The sequence below is a fragment of the Taeniopygia guttata genome, chromosome 19 (genome assembly GCF_048771995.1).
Source record: "Taeniopygia guttata chromosome 19, bTaeGut7.mat, whole genome shotgun sequence".
Lineage (NCBI taxonomy): Eukaryota > Metazoa > Chordata > Aves > Passeriformes > Estrildidae > Taeniopygia > Taeniopygia guttata.
In genome coordinates this window covers 346,177-362,195 of record NC_133044.1, presented here as the reverse complement: position 1 = coordinate 362,195, position 16,019 = coordinate 346,177, and the positions used below count along the sequence as shown (strand labels likewise).

The 16,019-nt window shown below is 58.4% G+C and overlaps 1 protein-coding gene across 14 annotated transcripts in view; it reads left to right on the top strand.

Annotated features, from left to right (window-relative positions):
- The first annotated feature begins 2,820 nt into the window (after positions 1 to 2,820).
- Positions 2,821 to 16,019, top strand: part of RAP1GAP2 (RAP1 GTPase activating protein 2) — a 52,937-nt gene continuing 39,738 nt past the window's right edge. For 4 of the 14 annotated variants that reach the window (XM_041720115.2, XM_041720114.2, XM_041720112.2 and 1 more), the window contains exon 1: positions 6,623 to 6,733. Coding sequence is in view for 6 of the 14 variants with exons in the window: in XM_072916797.1 (XP_072772898.1) it covers positions 2,946 to 2,995; positions 4,818 to 4,934 (167 nt within the window). In the remaining 8 variants the exon portion in view is untranslated. Of the gene's footprint in view, positions 2,996 to 4,817; positions 4,935 to 6,622; positions 6,734 to 11,745; positions 11,908 to 12,978; positions 13,201 to 16,019 lie in introns of those variants that run through there. The other 10 variants (XM_041720107.2, XM_041720106.2, XM_072916797.1 and 7 more) reach the window with 9 other exon arrangements.

Here is a 16,019-nt window from a genome sequence, read left to right as displayed (position 1 = left end):
AGGTGTATGGAGTCTTTACTTTTTCCTTGTGTCTTCCTCTAACTTGTGTGCTAACTTGAGCAGCAGTGAGCTACAGACGGGAGATGGGGGGAGGAGAGAGGGGAAATGTCTGAGTGCATCATGTTTCACAAGGTTTGTACAATTTTCATCGATTTTCCACTGGATAAAAGACAAGCCTGCAAACAGTCAAGGTCAGGCACTGAGGGACAGAGAGCTGCTCTGTAAATGAGGTCATCGCTCCGGGATGCAGCCTGCCGGGCGGGCGGGCCAGCAGCAGAGCGCAGCGACTCCTCTGCACCCAGCATGGCGCAGGAAATGTCCGTGCCTCCTCAGCGGTCACCCAGCAACTTGGGTTCACTCTGGTGCACACAGGCTGCTCATGTTTCCCATCACCAGTTCCAAAATTACCTGGTTTCACTGGCAGCTTTCTCGAGCAGGACATGACACAGCAGTCCCTTCACTGATGCTTCCAGCCACCGTGATGTCCCGCACTGCAATTATGCTGCATCTCTTCCTGACTCCCTGCTTGTTCCAAGAGACAGAGTTCCTTCTCAAATAAATCTGAGGTTACAATATAGTGAGGCAAAAATGGCAGGAATACCAGTTCAGGAGGAACTGGAGGCTCCCTGCTGCCACCTCAGACGTGTGTCTGAGCTCCAGAGCCTGTTGGGCAGAGGCAGTCAGCTCCTTGCCTGTTACAGCCCAGCTTGGAGACATCTCACTGCCATGTGCCTCAGGGAGAGCGCTGGCAGCCCCTGCTCACGGTGACCCACGGGACACGGGGACACCCACCAAGAGCCTCAGCTCCGGGTTCTGCTGCAGCAACGGGGCTTTTCCCCTGGCTCGAGGCTGGTGGAGATTGCGGGGATGCAGGATGGGGAATGTGAGGATGTGAGGGTGTAGGGATGAAGTCTGCGGGATGCGGAGACGTGGGATGAGAGATGCGGGATGCGGGCACTGCGCGTGGGGCTGCGGGCGGCAGCTCTTCCGAGCGGGCCCGGGCTCCGGCTGCTGCTGCTGCTCCGAGCCGGCACTGACCTCTAGCGGCACCGGCACCGGCACCGGCACCGGCCCCGGCCCCGGCCCCGGCCCCGGCCCCGGCCCGGCCCCAGATATTATTTTTCAACCTAATTGAAATGTAGTGTGTGTGTGCCTTTTAATTGCTTTGAAGAACCTAATAAGACTCTCCTTAAAGTCTAAAGGCTAAAAGCTGGAGGATGGCAGATTTTAATAAATTTAACATTAGCTTAACATTTCCACAGGGATTGGAAAATATCTACTTGTAAGGCTATTTGCTTGAGCTAAGCAATGCAATTTGTTCCTCTGTGTTAATGCATATGTGATATGTGAACAGTCCAATTTTAAATTTTTCTCGTGGTTTAAAAACTTTTTTTCAATGAAAGTTGCTTTTATTTTTAAATCTCACAGGTCTGTAAAAATTGTTATGCTGAAGCAGGGGTGGGTCAGCTACGGGGCTCCAGGGGTGGGAGGACAAGTTTTGGCCCCTCTCATCTGTCACTGCTTCCCTGGCGTGCCCTCCTGCAGCTGGTGCAGGGGCTGGGGGAAGCTGAGGCAGGGTCAGTGCCAAGGAAGGCTCAGCCAGGGCTGTGCTCTGGCAGTGTGAGTGGCTGGAGCAGTGGCATAGCTCGGCTGTCCCCGTGAGCTCTCTGCCCATTTACAGCTGTGGGGCTCCTTATGGCTCTGGGCTCTGTGGAGCGTGGCCTCACTGAGCCCGGTGGTGACCATCAGATCTGGCGTGCCAGTGATTTCTGGCCACTCTCAGCTGGCACACACGAGGGCCAACTGCTGGGCTCCCACGGGGGGCTCCCATCTGCCAGCTGCCCGCCTGGCACGCGGACGTGTTCTCTCGGGGCAGGTTGTTCTCTCCAGCCTTCAGCCCAGAACCTGGAGGAGATGACAGCCCCTGTGGAGGGCAGGTCACTGCCCAGATTTGGGAGGATCTGAGTTACCTTTCTGTGGCCCAGGCAAGGCACAGCCTCTCCAGCTAGCCTGGCTAAGCAACCTCTGCTCCCCAGCCGTGAGGAAGCACCAACGCCCTTCAGACGTGTTTGCACCCAACAATAGCAGGACTTCAGAATTACCAATAACAGGAATTTACTTGAGTAATTAACACTGCTTTTAATGAAGCTGTGGGCTTGTGGATGCAGCACCTGGGTTTGCTGAACCGTGAAATTAAGTTCACAAAGATCAGAAAAGTGAGGATTTAGGGCCAGAACACCACTTTTGGGAAACAGCTTTCAGTGAGGTTTAAAGCTCCTTGAAGTAATACCTGACTGCACGTGTGGTTTGCTTCCTGAGCCCCCTGCAGCGCCCAGGAGGGAAACTCTGGCTCGGGCAGGTTTTACTTTGCATGTATGGAAGAATAGCTCTGCCGTTCTGCCAGGGGGTTGGGTGGGTGCTCTTAGAGCGAGCAAGGACCGTGGCAGAGCCGGGGGCGGGGTCCGCAGGCTGTGCCGGTGTGGCCTCAGCTCGCCCCTGCGCGCCTGTGAGGGACTGGGTGAGTGAGGGCTTGGGGAGGACCAGGATGTCAGGGTCCCGTCTTGGGGTCTTTTCCCCCGGTGGCTGCTCCCGAGGCACTTTGGGATGCTCAGCGCGGACTTGCTCCAAGTGTTTAAAAGGCTGGGAAACGAAGGTTTCCCCGGAGCCCCGGATGGGATCCAGCCGGTCGGTGCAGAGCAGTACCGGAGCGGTGTGTGCCCCTCGGGGCTGCCCCGCCGGGGGCGTTGCATAACGCTTTACATAACCGGGCAGAGCGGTGCGGCCCCCCCGCACCTGCCCGGGCCAGGCCCCCCCGGGCCCCGGGCGCCGGAGGGGGCGGGAGCGGCGGAACCGGCGCAGCCGCCCCGGGGCCGGGCCCGGTGCGGAGGAGCCGCCGCCGGCTCCGGGCGGGGTCTGCGGCTCCCCCCGCCCCGCGGGACCCCAGGATGGCCTCGGGCAAGGCGGCGGGGGAGCGGCGGTGGGAGCTGGTGCGCTGGTGAGTGCGGCGGAGCCGCGGGTCCCAGGGGTCGCGGCCGGGGGCACCCGAGCTGGAGACCGGCGGGGGCTCAGCTTGCGAGGGGCTCTGGGCTTTGGCGTGGGGATGCTCCCAGCCCGGGACAGGAGGAGAACCCGGGCTGGGGGACCCCGGGGAGGGTTGAGGGGACACGGGACCTCGCCCTGGATCTAGGATGCTTCGGGGCGCTCCGAGGGGCACCGCGTGGTCCCGGCCGGAACGGGGGTCCCCGCTGGAGCGGGGGTCCCGGGGGTGCAGGGAGGGGGCGGGTCCGTGCTGGGAGGGGAATCTCTGGCAGAGGTAGGAGAGTCGGAACCCGAAGACTTTTTCCACTTGGGAAAGGGTCCTGTCGGCTCAGGAGGAAGCATGGGAGCGGCAGCGTGCCGGGATGCCGAGGTCTCCTCATTCCGGGAGTCCCCGGGACTCGCGTGGCGTGCTGAGGCTCCTCTGATCTCTGGCGTGCGGGGACGGGGCTTGGAACAGGGCACTGTCTGTGCCCGGAGCAGCCGGGACGGGCTGACATTGAGAACAAGCTTTGTCTGTGTTCTTTTATGTTGAATTGTGCAGTTTGTGACGTCCGAAGCTTGTGACTTTTGAGCAGGGCGCTGCGGCGATGCCAGGCTGTGGCTGGGCGGCTCCGTGGGGATGCTGATGGAAGCTCCGGGACGGGGCCGGGCTGGTCCCGGGGCGGGAGCAGAGCCCGAGCCGGGTTGGCGCTGGGTGCCAGCGCCCCAGCTGTGGGTGGGAGCCCCTCAAACTACGGCAAGAGTGGGAATCACTGAAGCTTTTTCTTTTCCTCTCAACTTCCCTTCCCCCTTACCTCCCCCGCCCTCCCTTGCAGCCAAGGACAATTTTTTCCCTCACACACTTGAATAAACTGTTACAGCAGCTGCATGGCCTGGCTGTTCTGCATCCCCACTGCCTCACCCCCACTTCCCAGGGGACACTCTGGCTTCCCTGCCTCTGCCCTGTGCACGGTTATGGTGCACCAGAGCTGCAGGGAGCATTGGCATTGCACTGTGCTTGGCTGCTTTTAACTAGAAAATTGGCACTTACTGTGCTGGGGATGCTCACGGAGCCTTTTGGGTTTCCTTCAGCTGCAGTGTGAAGTCACAGTTCCTGCACTGTCACTGCCCCCAGCACCGCAGGACCCCGCAGGGCTGGGCTGGGCTCAGGGAGGTCACAGAGCCCAGCAGCAGCAAGTGGGGAGCTCACAGCACATGGAACATCCCCCTGGCCCCATCCAGACAGTGTGGGCACATCCCTGCCATTAATGTTGGGAATGAACCTCCTGGAGCATCCATAGGCAGAGGAAGGGACAGGAGCTGTCTCCAGCTCTGGGTGAGGTTCATAGATGCTGCAGCTGTGTGTGCATGTGCCTCCAATCAGTACTACAGAGGCTTTCACTTATTAATTACTTGCTGATGAAATTTCATGTTCAGAGGAGTGTGTATGAAGTGCAGCTGGCTGCTGGGATGGAAACAGGCAGAAGGATTTTGTCCCAAAAGATAGAAACAACTGTGGTTATCAGAATTTTTCTCACTTTATGGCAAACCCATACTCTTCTAATCAAATTCATAACCATTGATTCCCTCGACTATTACTTGATAAGCCTCAACCTGTGGCCTGGCATTTGAAGTGATGCTGGGGGCGGCACAGGGATGCGGGCAGCCGGGCTGTAACGGGATTTTCTGCTCCCACCGAGGAGCGCGGTGGTGCCGAGGCAGCCACTCCTGCATCCTGCCGCTCCCTCCCGCAATCCAGCACTGATGAATATTTCAGTCTCCCTTGGTGTTATTTTTAGGTATGTGCGAGAGGGCCGCTTTCGCATTGAGGAGAGGACGCTGACGGCTTTCCAGTGGCTCTACTCGCCCCACCAGCATCGCATCGTCAGCCGGGCAGACCTGGGCTCCCCCAGCAGGTAAGGGGGCTGCTGGGTGCAGGGCTGGGGGATGTGGGGAGCTCTGGCACATACCCTGCTGCTTGCTCTTTCACAAGCCCTTGTGGTTTTGACATGGGCCTTGCGAGCCCCAGCCTATCTGGGGACCCTGTGATACATGAACATCTTGAGCTTTGCTTTAAAATAAAGTCCCAGGCACAGCGGCTGCACCAGGAGCTGCAAACACCACATGAGCACTGTTTAGTTTAAAGCAGTGGAAAGGAAAATTATCACCTGCCTGCCCAAACTTTCCTTGTAATTTCCCCCATGGGTTTGGTTGAGGATCTGCTTTATGTGTGCAGCACTTGAGGTCCACTTAAAAACAGGTTGTAGCCAGGGGCTGCGTTTCCCCCAGCCATCAGTGATCACTGGAAAATATCTGTTCTGATCCCCTGATTTTGGTCAGAGCTTAACCTCTCCCCTTGGGAGCCACATCCCAGGTATGTGCTGTGGCTCTCCCTGCTGATGCATATGCATTGCTGTCAGTTCCCATGCCGTGTTTGATGATAAAACACCATTAACATAAAAGCCTCATGGGCCTCAGACACACACAGAGCAGCATCTGCTCTCTGGCCTGCAAAGAGCTCTGGAACATGCTGAGTCCCTGAGCGGCTGTGGCACTAAAAGCTCCTCGCTCTCTATTTCAGCAGCAATTTTGTTCCAAGAGCCCTTAAAGCCCTGAAGTATTTATCTGCCTGGAATTGCATGGATGAGAACAACAGTGGGAGGGTGACTGCAGAGGAAGGAGGTGCCCAAATGACTTGGATTTCCCAGGACAGGAAGGGCTGTGGGTACTTTTCATGCAAGCCAAGCAGGGTTGGGGGTGGAAGGAGGTGACATTCACACCTGGAAGAGACTTCTAGGGGCATGAGGGAGGTGCCAGCTGTTCTCGGCAGGAGCCATGGCATACACGCTTACTGCTGCCATCTGCTTCCCACGATGGGAATTCCTCTGCCTGCCGCTGGAGAGGCTTTCCAGAAACTGGAATGACTGTGCTATTTATTGATTTTAACTAATTTTTGCAGATTGCTTTCAGACGCTGTGTTAGCCTCATGCCTGATGTGCATGTTTCATTTGGCATGTGGAACTGAAATATGTGTAACATCATTTATAATTAATGTTAAGTGCTGTTGGGGTTAATTTCACTAGATTAATTTGATTTCCTGAGGGGGTTCATTTCCCTGGATTCATTTGATTTCCCAGAGGAAAAGGTACCTGGAAGTTTTCCCCGGGAAGTAACCTGGAGCTCTCTGGAGAGTCTGTAGGACATCAGCGGCCATTTATGAGTGGTGTCTGTGTCTGTCTCACTGGAGTAAAATGTTGGTCTCCAAGGCAGCCCAAGTGTAAACTCCGACTGGGCAAGAGCAGCCGCGGGCGCTGCTGCGGCCGGGGAGCGGAGCTGCGGGGCACAGGGATGCTGCGGGCCGGGCTGGGCCGGCGCCTCCAGCTCCTGCTCGGTGGGAAGGGAACGAGGAGACAGCCACGGCGAGGCCGTGTTACTGCCTTTAGGCCCTTTGGGCAGGACAGGGCGGCAGCCTGCGGGATGCCGGGCCGCGGCGGCGGGCGGGGGGCGCGGACCGCTCCGCACGGCCCGGCCCCGCACGGCCCGGCCCCGCACGGCCCCGCCCCGCCCCGCCCCGCCCCGCACGGCCCCGCCCCGCCCCGCCCCGCCCCGCCCCGCCCCGCCCCGCGCGGGGCCGGCTCCGCCAGCGCGGCGGGATCCGCAGGCGGCGAGCGGCGGGCACGGCGCGGGCACGGCGCGGCTCCAGCCCATCCTCGCGGTACGTACGCGCTCCTGGCGGTTCGCGGCTCTCGGCTCCTCCGTCTGCGCTCGGAGCCGCGGGGCCGGGGCAGGGGCTTGTACGGGAACCGGGGGCTGTACGGAGGCTCAGGGCTGGGGACGGCGGACCGCCACCCATGTGCGGGGGGACGGTGAAGCGGCTGTCAGCACCGCTCTTACAGTATCGACCATTCGAGGAGGCGATTTGCAGCAGTCCGTGCGGTGCTCTGCCTGCTGTCCCCGGGGGTCGGGGTGGTGGTGTCCGCTGGCATGCGGGGAGCTTTGCCCCACCTCCCCCGGGCACCTCGGGAGCTGGGGAGCCCCAGGTGTTTGCACAGCAAAGGGACGCCTGAGCCTCCCTGCATGCCCCAGCCAGTCTGCTGGGCGATCCTCCACACCGCTGTCCCTGTGCGAGGCTGCAGCTCATCCCTGACAGGAGAGCGGTGCAGTGTCTGCTCACCAGGCTGAGCGTTTCCCTTCATCCCGCTCGTTCCCACAGGCAGAGCACCGGTGTGGCTGGCGTGGGGCTGCACAGAGCCTTCAGGGCCGTGTGAGATGCTGCTTGCATCCCTGGCAAATGCAGGCTGTGAGATGGATCCTGCCAGGTTCTGCTGTCTTCTGCATGCTCTAGGCTCTGCTGTTTTGTTTAAGACTGCTTGTTGTTTTAGTAGCAGAAGGGACATAATATCTGTCCACAAGGCATGATTTATTGAAGTTTGGAATCATGCCAAAGAGTTTAAATTCAGATCCAACACACGGTGTGATTGCAGGTGTGCTCAGCCGGCTCACACTTGCACACACCATGTTTCACAGGTACTGCATTCTCCCTCTGCTGCCGGTTCCTCCCACTAGAGATGAAAACCATAGCAGCAAAAAATGCCTTTTTCTTTGCTTGTTTGTTTTATCATCGTTCCTTCCCTTCATCCCTAAGCACATCTGTATGGTAGCGGGGTTCTGAGGGCTGCTCAAAGAGGCCCTCTGCTGCTGCTGCCTGCTGTGTACCTGGTCAGATCTCTAGTGGCTGCTGCTGCTGTGGAAACAGGAACAGGACTTCAGCAGCAACAGGAGGAGAGACATTTTTTCCAGGAGCTAAAACCAGCTCATTCTCCACAGACAGTTTTGCATTTTTTGTGGGGGTAGATGAATCCTTGCTTGGAGTTAACATCTGCCTCCAAGCTGGATGCCAGAAGGACTGTTCCTTGACTGTATCTTGGTTTCAGCTTGGCTCTTGAAAAGCCCACCCAAAATGGTTGAAAAATGAAGGTGATGTTGGCAAGAGGTAGCAAGACTTGGAAAAGCTCAAGTCCGAGCCCCGTGAAGCTTGTTTGCAACATTCAGAGTGTCCACACGCAGGTTTGGCCTCAAACCTGAGCCCTGGCTGCTGAGGACTGACCTTGTCCAGCGCAGCTCAGCCTCAGGCAGCCCCCAATTCCCTGTCACTGCTGAGGCTGGGGTGCAGGGCAGGGGCATCTGAGAGGAGCAGCCCTTGTCAGGGGAAGGTGCCAGGACACGCACTGGGTCAGCAGCCCAGTGCCCTGCTGCTGTGGGCACCACAGACTCACAGAACGGTCTGGATTGAAGGGACTGTAAAGGTCACTCAGTTCCAAATCCCCTCCCATGGGCAGGGACACCTTCCGCTAGACTTTACCGTCTTGTGTAACATCTTAAATGTCGAGTCTCGGTGAGGGGGTTGGGGTATTTTTGATTCCTTTATTTCCATAATTAGGAAACTGTTCCAGAGATTGATTGTATTGAAAATTAGAAACCTCCTAATTTCCAGCCAAAGCATGTTCAGGTCTCTCTCATTCCCATGCTTTCATCCCGCCCCCACATTTTCCCAGCCCTGGTTTTCAGTTTAAGCTGTTCTTTTTCTGTCTCTCCACGATTTCTTCACTGGCTGCAGCCACCCCCTGCTCCGTGTTTGTTGTGTGAATTGGGCCAAACACTCTCCAGTTCCTGGCGCAGCTGCCAGTGCCAGCCTGCCACTGGGAACAGGTTTTTGTGGGAGGTTTGCCCCAGTGCATCCTCCTTGCAGCAGCCCCTGCACTGGGCAAAGGAGCGCTGAGCTGCTGCTCCTGCAGGCAGCGGGGACTGGGAGCGCAGGGTGGGATGTGCAGTGGATGTGCAGGTAGCCATGGTGACAGCGCCCAGGGACCGGAGCTGGCATGGCAGCTGCTCCTCTGGCTGCAGCAGGGATGCCACCAGGCACACAGGGGAGCAGTGGTGCCTGCCCTGTCTCTGGAGCGTCCTGTGCAGGGCACCCATGTGGGCATTGTGTGGCTGCACGGAGCAACCTTCCTGCTGGATCCTGGGGAGGCAGACTGCATGAGGATGAGAGCCTCTGCTGCTTCCCTGAAGCATCCTCCCTCAGGCTCCACTGGCATGGGAAGGAGGTGGTTGGAAGAGGTGGAGAAAACAGGCACAGAAAATCTGCGCTTGAACGGGCTTTTCCTAGAGAGAGCCTTTTCATGCCTTTTCATAAGACAGGAATTCCATGCCCTTGCTAGCAAGGCAGGACTCTAAAATGGGTGGCCTTGAGAAAACAAACAACGCTGTACATTAAATTCAGTGGGCTGAGAAGAATTCAATGAGCCTGGGAGCCCGTGTGATGAGTTCTGCATACAGGGCTGTGATGAGACATGATCTGTGTCCCTCTGCAGCAAAGAGCTGGTTCATGTGACGATGGGAGAGACCAGAGGGGCTTTGGGGGTCACAGGCTCCTGGCCAGCATGGGGGCCAGGTTGTCAGCCAGCACCTGTTGGTTTCATGGGTTTCTCCTCTGTGCTGGGCACTTCCTGGGCTGCTGGGAAAGCTGGTGCTGCCACTCCTGGGTGTAAGCATCCCTCTGTGCTAGCTGCCTGAGAAGTGATGCTTGCAGGTCGCACGATGGATTCCTCCAGATCTCATTTTCAGCCATTTCCACAGAAATGAGCAGGAGTGGTCAGATCACTTTGGACATAGGGATGAGTCCATGAGCCATCAATGTTTTCTCAAGAGTGTGGGAGAGGAGCTGGAGCATGGTTTGCAGCTTGAACTGTGCATGGCCTTGGGCTCAGGAAAGGCTCTGGTTCTCCTGTCCTTTCTCTGAAGCTGTCCTCTTGGGTGACACACAGCCTCCCCTCCCCACCGTGGCAGCCAAAGGAGCCCTCTCAGTCCTTCTGGGCTGAGATGAACGGTGAAAAGCAGCTCCTGAGAGCTACCTGAGGTTTGTGGGAAGCTGCATTTGAGGTATCGAGTTTATCTTTTCACTTCAGCAGTTCCATAAAGGGGAGAAAATAGTGTTTAAAATATTCTATGAACTGAGTCAGAGGTAATTTGGACACTGTTTTCCTTTGTTCTGTAGGTCAAGCTGATGATGCACATGGCATGTTCTTCCTGTCAGGACAAAACCTAATATTTCTGCATGCCCATAACCTTCTTTAAAATCATAATGGGAAGCTGAATGCCCTCAGAGTGCCGCAGGCGATATTAAAGCACTAATGAGGCAATCAGTCTCTTACCCCAGTAAGAAAGGGAAGAATTATGCTGCCCTTGCTGGGCGCAGTCCTGCTTTGTGTTACCAGCAGTGCGGCACTGTTCCAGTGGGCAGGAGCTGCTGGCTGTTGGGAAGGACGGATAACAGCGCTCCCTACAGCTCACCAGGCTGGGCTGGAGCAATGGGATCCTGGTTCTGGCAGAGGCCCTTGGGAGATGTTAATTTAGACTGGTGCAGATGGTGCTGAGGAGTTGTCCTCCCCCAGGGTTTTGTTCCCTAATTTTGGCTGCTCGGTTATGATTTGCTTGTGCCTGCTCTGAAAGTAGGAAGGTTTTTTGCCTTGTTGTTTTTGAGCCTGTGTGAAATACCTCGGGGGGAAGAGGGGAAGTGAGAAAATGTCATTGCAGAGACTATTTCTGGAGGCACGCCCCTGCGGGTGAGATGGTGCTGGGCAGGCTGTGGTGTGGTACCCGGGACCGAGGGAGGCTGGTGGCCTCAGGGGAGCTGGGGTTGGCTCCCTGGTGTATTTTTAACCTTCGCCTGGAACTGTGGTAGCTGATGTGGCCCTGGGGGGCTGGCAGCTGTGTGGGGATGGGGAGCAGGAAGAGCTCCACTTCCACCACTGCCAGCCACAGGTACCCCCAGGTGCTGGAGCGGGGTGAGGTGGGCTTGTGCAGGGGCTGCCCCACACCCTCCTGGAAGCAGGAGATGGAGATACTTCCCTATGGCGATCCCAGACGTGAGGAAGAGCTGCAGGAGTGACTATGACCTGCTGACTGAGGTCCTGGCACAGGGCAGTCAGGTCCTGCCTTGCTGAGCGTGTCCCTGTTCCCTTCCTGCTCCCGTGTCACCTCCGGCAGCCGCAGTTCCCGCAGGCCCGAGGCAGCAGAGCAAGATGCAGTAGATGGTGCAAGGGGAAAGGTCTAAAGCTGGCCATTTCTCTGGGACTCTCCAAGTTGTTCCTGGTGTGGTAGCAGCTAAGGTCGGTGCTTCCCACAGCCACTACCACTCCGTGTCCCACAGCTCTGCACACAGGGCTGTGCTGGAGCAGCTGCACCGGCTCTCATTCCAATCCACAGCACAGCCTGGCTGTACCCAAAGCTTTTGTTTTCAGACATTTTAATTGTGAGCAGCTCGGTAGAGCTGGGCAGAAACCAACTGGGAGGAGTGTAAGGAAGACATGACCTGGGGGAAGATGAAGCGAGAGAATAACGTCACACTGCTGTTGGTGCAGAGCTTTGACACAGATCATGCAGGCCAGGAACAAATGTGTTCCAAGCAAATGACTGCTCCAGATATTTTGTAGCACCTGAATTATGGCTTCAAAGCCTTCAGCTTTTTTTTTTTTTTTTTTAAATAATGTCCTTAAGAGCTCTAAATTTAAAAGAATTTCCATCGTTTCATCCCTTTAAGGCTGTGGGCAGAAAAGTAGGAGTTGAAATAGCTGGATTTCAGTCCAAGTTTTTTCTCTGGAGTTGAGTGATTTCTCTCTCCAGCTCCTTATACCCTCTCTCCTCCACCCCTTTTTTTCACACATCAGATCGAATTCAAGTGCCTCTCAATTTAAAGCTTTTGGGGGCTTGTAGAGAACGCTGGGCTAGAACTGCCTCTGACCCAGGAGCCAGCACTGCACGGACTGCCAGGGCAAGGCGATGCTGTGAGTCCACACCAGGCTTTGCCTCGGATCACTGGGGCAGGAGGTGAGTGATCTGGCAGTCAGAGGCTCTTTCTGGCCTTTGAGCTGCAGTGGCTCTGGGACACGGGCTCCTGGATCCCGTGGGCATGGCAGAGCATGCGTGTTGAGCAGCTCGTCCTGTCCTGGCTGTGGTGCTGTGCTGTGGCCCCAGCACAGCCCAGCTCCCCCTGCCTCTCCCCTGCCACGGGGGGCTCGGCATCCTCACCCCTCCTCCTCAGATGGACTGGCAGAGGGTGATCCCCTGGTGCAGCCCAGCTCTGTGTAGTGCAGGTGGGCGCTGGTGGTTGGTCTGGGGAGCTGGAAGGTGTGAGGACACCTGGGCACTACACTCAGCCTCTGGGCACCATGCCCACCCTGCAACCGGGCTCAGCTCCCCACGTCTCTGCTGTGCCCTACAATGCCCAAAGCGGGGTGCAGGGAACAGCATCTGTTTCCTGGGGATTTGTGATGGATGGGAGCTCATACCCAGCTAGATGTCAGCATTTCCATTTCCGTGGGATTTCTGAAGCCTGACTGCTAAAGGACAAGGGTGTTTGAGTGGTAGTCAGGCTGCAAATGCCACTTCAGCCTTACAGAGCTGCCAGGGGACCAGAGGATGGAAAACCTGTGTGCCACAGGCAGCTGCATGGGAACTAGTGGGGGATGCCTTGCTGGGCTCTGGGATGGTGGGATCTGTTTGCCATGAGAGATGAAGTGATGGGGTTTTGCTTACTGAGGTTTGATGCCTTTAGTGGGATGTCCCTGAGGGGCACTGGAGGCTCCCCTGCCAGGGAGCCAGCCTGGTGCTGTGACTGCCAGGGAGGAAAAGGCAGACCACCACGCTGCCACCAGCGACCCTCTGGATCGGGCCTTAGTGGCTGGGCAGCGCAGGGCACGATGTCTGTGGGTGACACGGTGTCCGTGGCTCAGCCCCGCTGCCCACGCGGCACTGCCGGTGGTCCTGCCATTAGGAGAAATACGATATTTGCAGCGTGAGGTTGCGAAAAGCCTGCGGCCACGAAAAGAAAAGGAAATGACTTTTTTGTGGGGTTTGTGTGCGCGCGTGTGCATGCGCTGCAGCGCCGGGGCGGCTGTGGGGCCGTGCTGGGGTCCCCCCGCCCCGCACAGCGCCGCAGAAATCGCCGCTCGGGCCGTGCCCCGCCGTGCCAGCGCCGTGCCAGCGCCGTGCCACCGCCGTGCCCCCGCCGTGCCACCGCCGTGCCACCGCCGTGCCACCGCCGTGCCCCGTGCCGCGGCTGCCCCGAGCCACCAGCATGTTCCAGAGGAAGCGCAGCGTCTCCTTCGGCGGCTACGGCTGGTGGGTGCCTTCCCCTCCCTCCCTCCCTCCCCGCCTGTGCCGGGAGCCGTGTGAGGAGCTCTCCTCCTCCTCCGGGAGCAGCAATCGCCGGCAGAGCCCTTCCCTCCGGCCCGTGCCAGCGCGGGCAGCCTGGCACAGCTTCTGCCCTCCGGCAGAACCTCGTGAGCTCTGCGGACGATGGGCAGCGAGGGGACCCCCCCGGGGGCTCCTGCGGGGCTCCTGGTTACCTGCAAGAGTGTCTGCCCTGCGCCTTTCCCTCGCTACTGTCCCTGCTGCCTGCTCCTGCACGCAGACAGCGATTTTACAGCCACCTTGGGGTGTGCAGCAAGCTCCCTCCTGGTCCAGGGCGGCTTCCCAGCACCACTGGCACCCCCAGGAGCCATCCCTTCCTTGTCTGTCCTCAGCAGAGCAGCACGGCTGCTGCCTGCACCCCGAGTCCGGCTCCTGTTCCCTCTGAGAGGTGCTCATCTGTAGAGAAACAGCTGAAGAAAACGGCACGGTTCTCCCTCTGCCCTCTCTTCAGGTCTCCTCTCCGAGGTGTTTTATGCCTGTTCCGAGTCTGGTTTGGTGTGATGGTGTTTGGTGTTTGGGGCAAAAGGCTGCTGTGCACAGTCCCCGTCCGGCAGTGGCTGCAGCGGCTGGGACTGGGTAGGGGCAGCCCCGGGGCTTTGAGGGGAACGTGGTCCCGCGGACTTGGAGCTGCCCGAGACCGGCTGGGGGGATGCTGAGTAACTGCGGGGGCAGTGGGAGGGCAGCTGGAGCGCCAAGTTCGGCAGCGTCCCCTGGGATGGAGCGCACGCCTTGCTGAAGCCAAGACAGCTGCCTCGGCCGGATTGGGTTTGCTTTACTTACAAAGGCGAAGGAAGCACTTGAATAGACTTCTGTGCAAATAAGTTTTGTGATATGTGGGCTCATAGTGGGCAAATCGCATCTCTTGGACAGCTCTGCCCCACGGTCGCTGTTGAGAGCAGTGGGTCTGGGGCCCGGAGTGCCCGGGGGCATCCCAGGAGCTTCTGCGGTGGGGCAGAGCCGTGAGCCTCCTTGGCAGGGCATTCAGGGCCAGCTGGGCTTTGCTCTGTCTTTCTTCTTGCTGTGCTTTGGCAGGTGCGGGGGAAAGAAAACCACGAGCTGGAGAGTCACTGGGGAAAAGGGGCTCTGCCAGCTGGTGGGGGGCTGCACTGGCTCTTGGGGGGCTGAGGCGGCTCTCGGGGGGCTGCACTGGCTCCTGGGGGCTGCACTGGCTCCTGGGGGGCTGAGGCGGCTCTCGGGGGGCTGAGGCGGCTCTCGGGGGGCTGAGGCGGCTCTCGGGGGGCTGAGGCGGCTCTCGGGGGCTGCACTGGCTCTCGGGGGGCTGCACTGGCTCTCGGGGGGCTGAGGCGGCTCTCGGGGGCTGCACTGGCTCTCGGGGGCTGCACTGGCTCTCGGGGGGCTGCACTGGCTCTCGGGGGGCTGCACTGGCTCTCGGGGGGCTGCACTGGCTCTCGGGGGGCTGTGCCGCCGCTGCAGCTGGGGCTGGGGGAACAGGACGTGGGCTTTCCTTCAGACACCATGGTGAGAGCGGCGGGGGAGCCCCAAGGGGGTCGGTGCCCTTCTCCCCGGGTCCCTGGAAATCGCTGTGCCCTGGAAAAGAAGGGACCTGCCGCAGCCCCGTGCCCGCACCTGCATCTTCTCACGGTCCCGGCCGACCCACCCTTCCTGTGGGGCTGCGTGTGAGGTGCCTGGGCACACCCAGCCGCCTCCTGCTGCGGCGGCACTCGCCGTTTCCAGCCTCTGCTGGACTGGAAATTGATATTTTTTAAGCTCTCCAGCAGCTGCATCTGCTGCCAGCGAGGTCCCGGAGCGGTGTGCTGATTTTCGGGGGCAGATGCGGTGGCCCCGGTGTGGCTGTAGGGACGCACACGGTGTGCAAAGCCGATGTGAGTGAGCGGGTGCTCCCCGGAGCTGGAGCTGCCCAGGGCCGGGAGCCCCAGGGGTGTGGGCAGTTTCATTTTGTCGCGTTTGGAGCAGGGCAGGGCAGGGCTCACAAACGGCTCATAGTCATTCTGCAACTGCGGTTTCCCAAACGTGGGAGTTTATACTGTGTGGGTTTTCTTGGTGTGGTTTTTTTTTTTTTTGTTTGTTTGTTTGGTTTTGTTTTCGGTATTTTTTGTTGTTGTTTCTTTTTTTCCCCTCTTCTCACTCATAAATAACAACAACTGTTTTTAATTCCTGTGGCTCTGGATGGAGCCACTCGTGCAGCCCTCGCTCAGCGACAGGTCCCATGGAAGCTGCCCCAGCCACCCCTTGTCCCTGAGCTATTTTGCCACTGAGTTTGGAAACAGCTCTGCTCCCCAGCATGCTCTGATGTTTAATGTGATTTAATGATCAACAAGGTCTGGGCAGGCTTGTAAGGTTTAAGTCACAATAGCAGGTGCCTAGATCTATTTTTAGGAGCAGCAGCATGCTGGCTCTCCAGAGCAGAGCATGGAAGCTGATGCTTGGGGAGATGCCTGGAACAGACCTCCCGTGGCCGTGGGGTTCTGTGAGGGTGAGGTTGCGGTCGGTGAGGCACCCTGGGGAAGGTAACGGTGCCTGTGCCCGAGTGCCTGCCAGGCTCAGCCTGCGGCACAGAGTGCCGAGGACCGGCTCCCTGTGCCACCCTGGGGTGCAGCCCCCTCCTGACGGTGAAACCCAGCCTGGGGGTGGAGAAGGTAAAGCTGCGAGGGGGGGAAGCTGTATTTCTGCGGCCATGCTGTGTTCTCTGTGATCACGATGCAAAACAAGGGGGTGTTATTTTGCTGTTTGGTCTTTTTTTGAGATGTGGAATTGATTCCATGTGG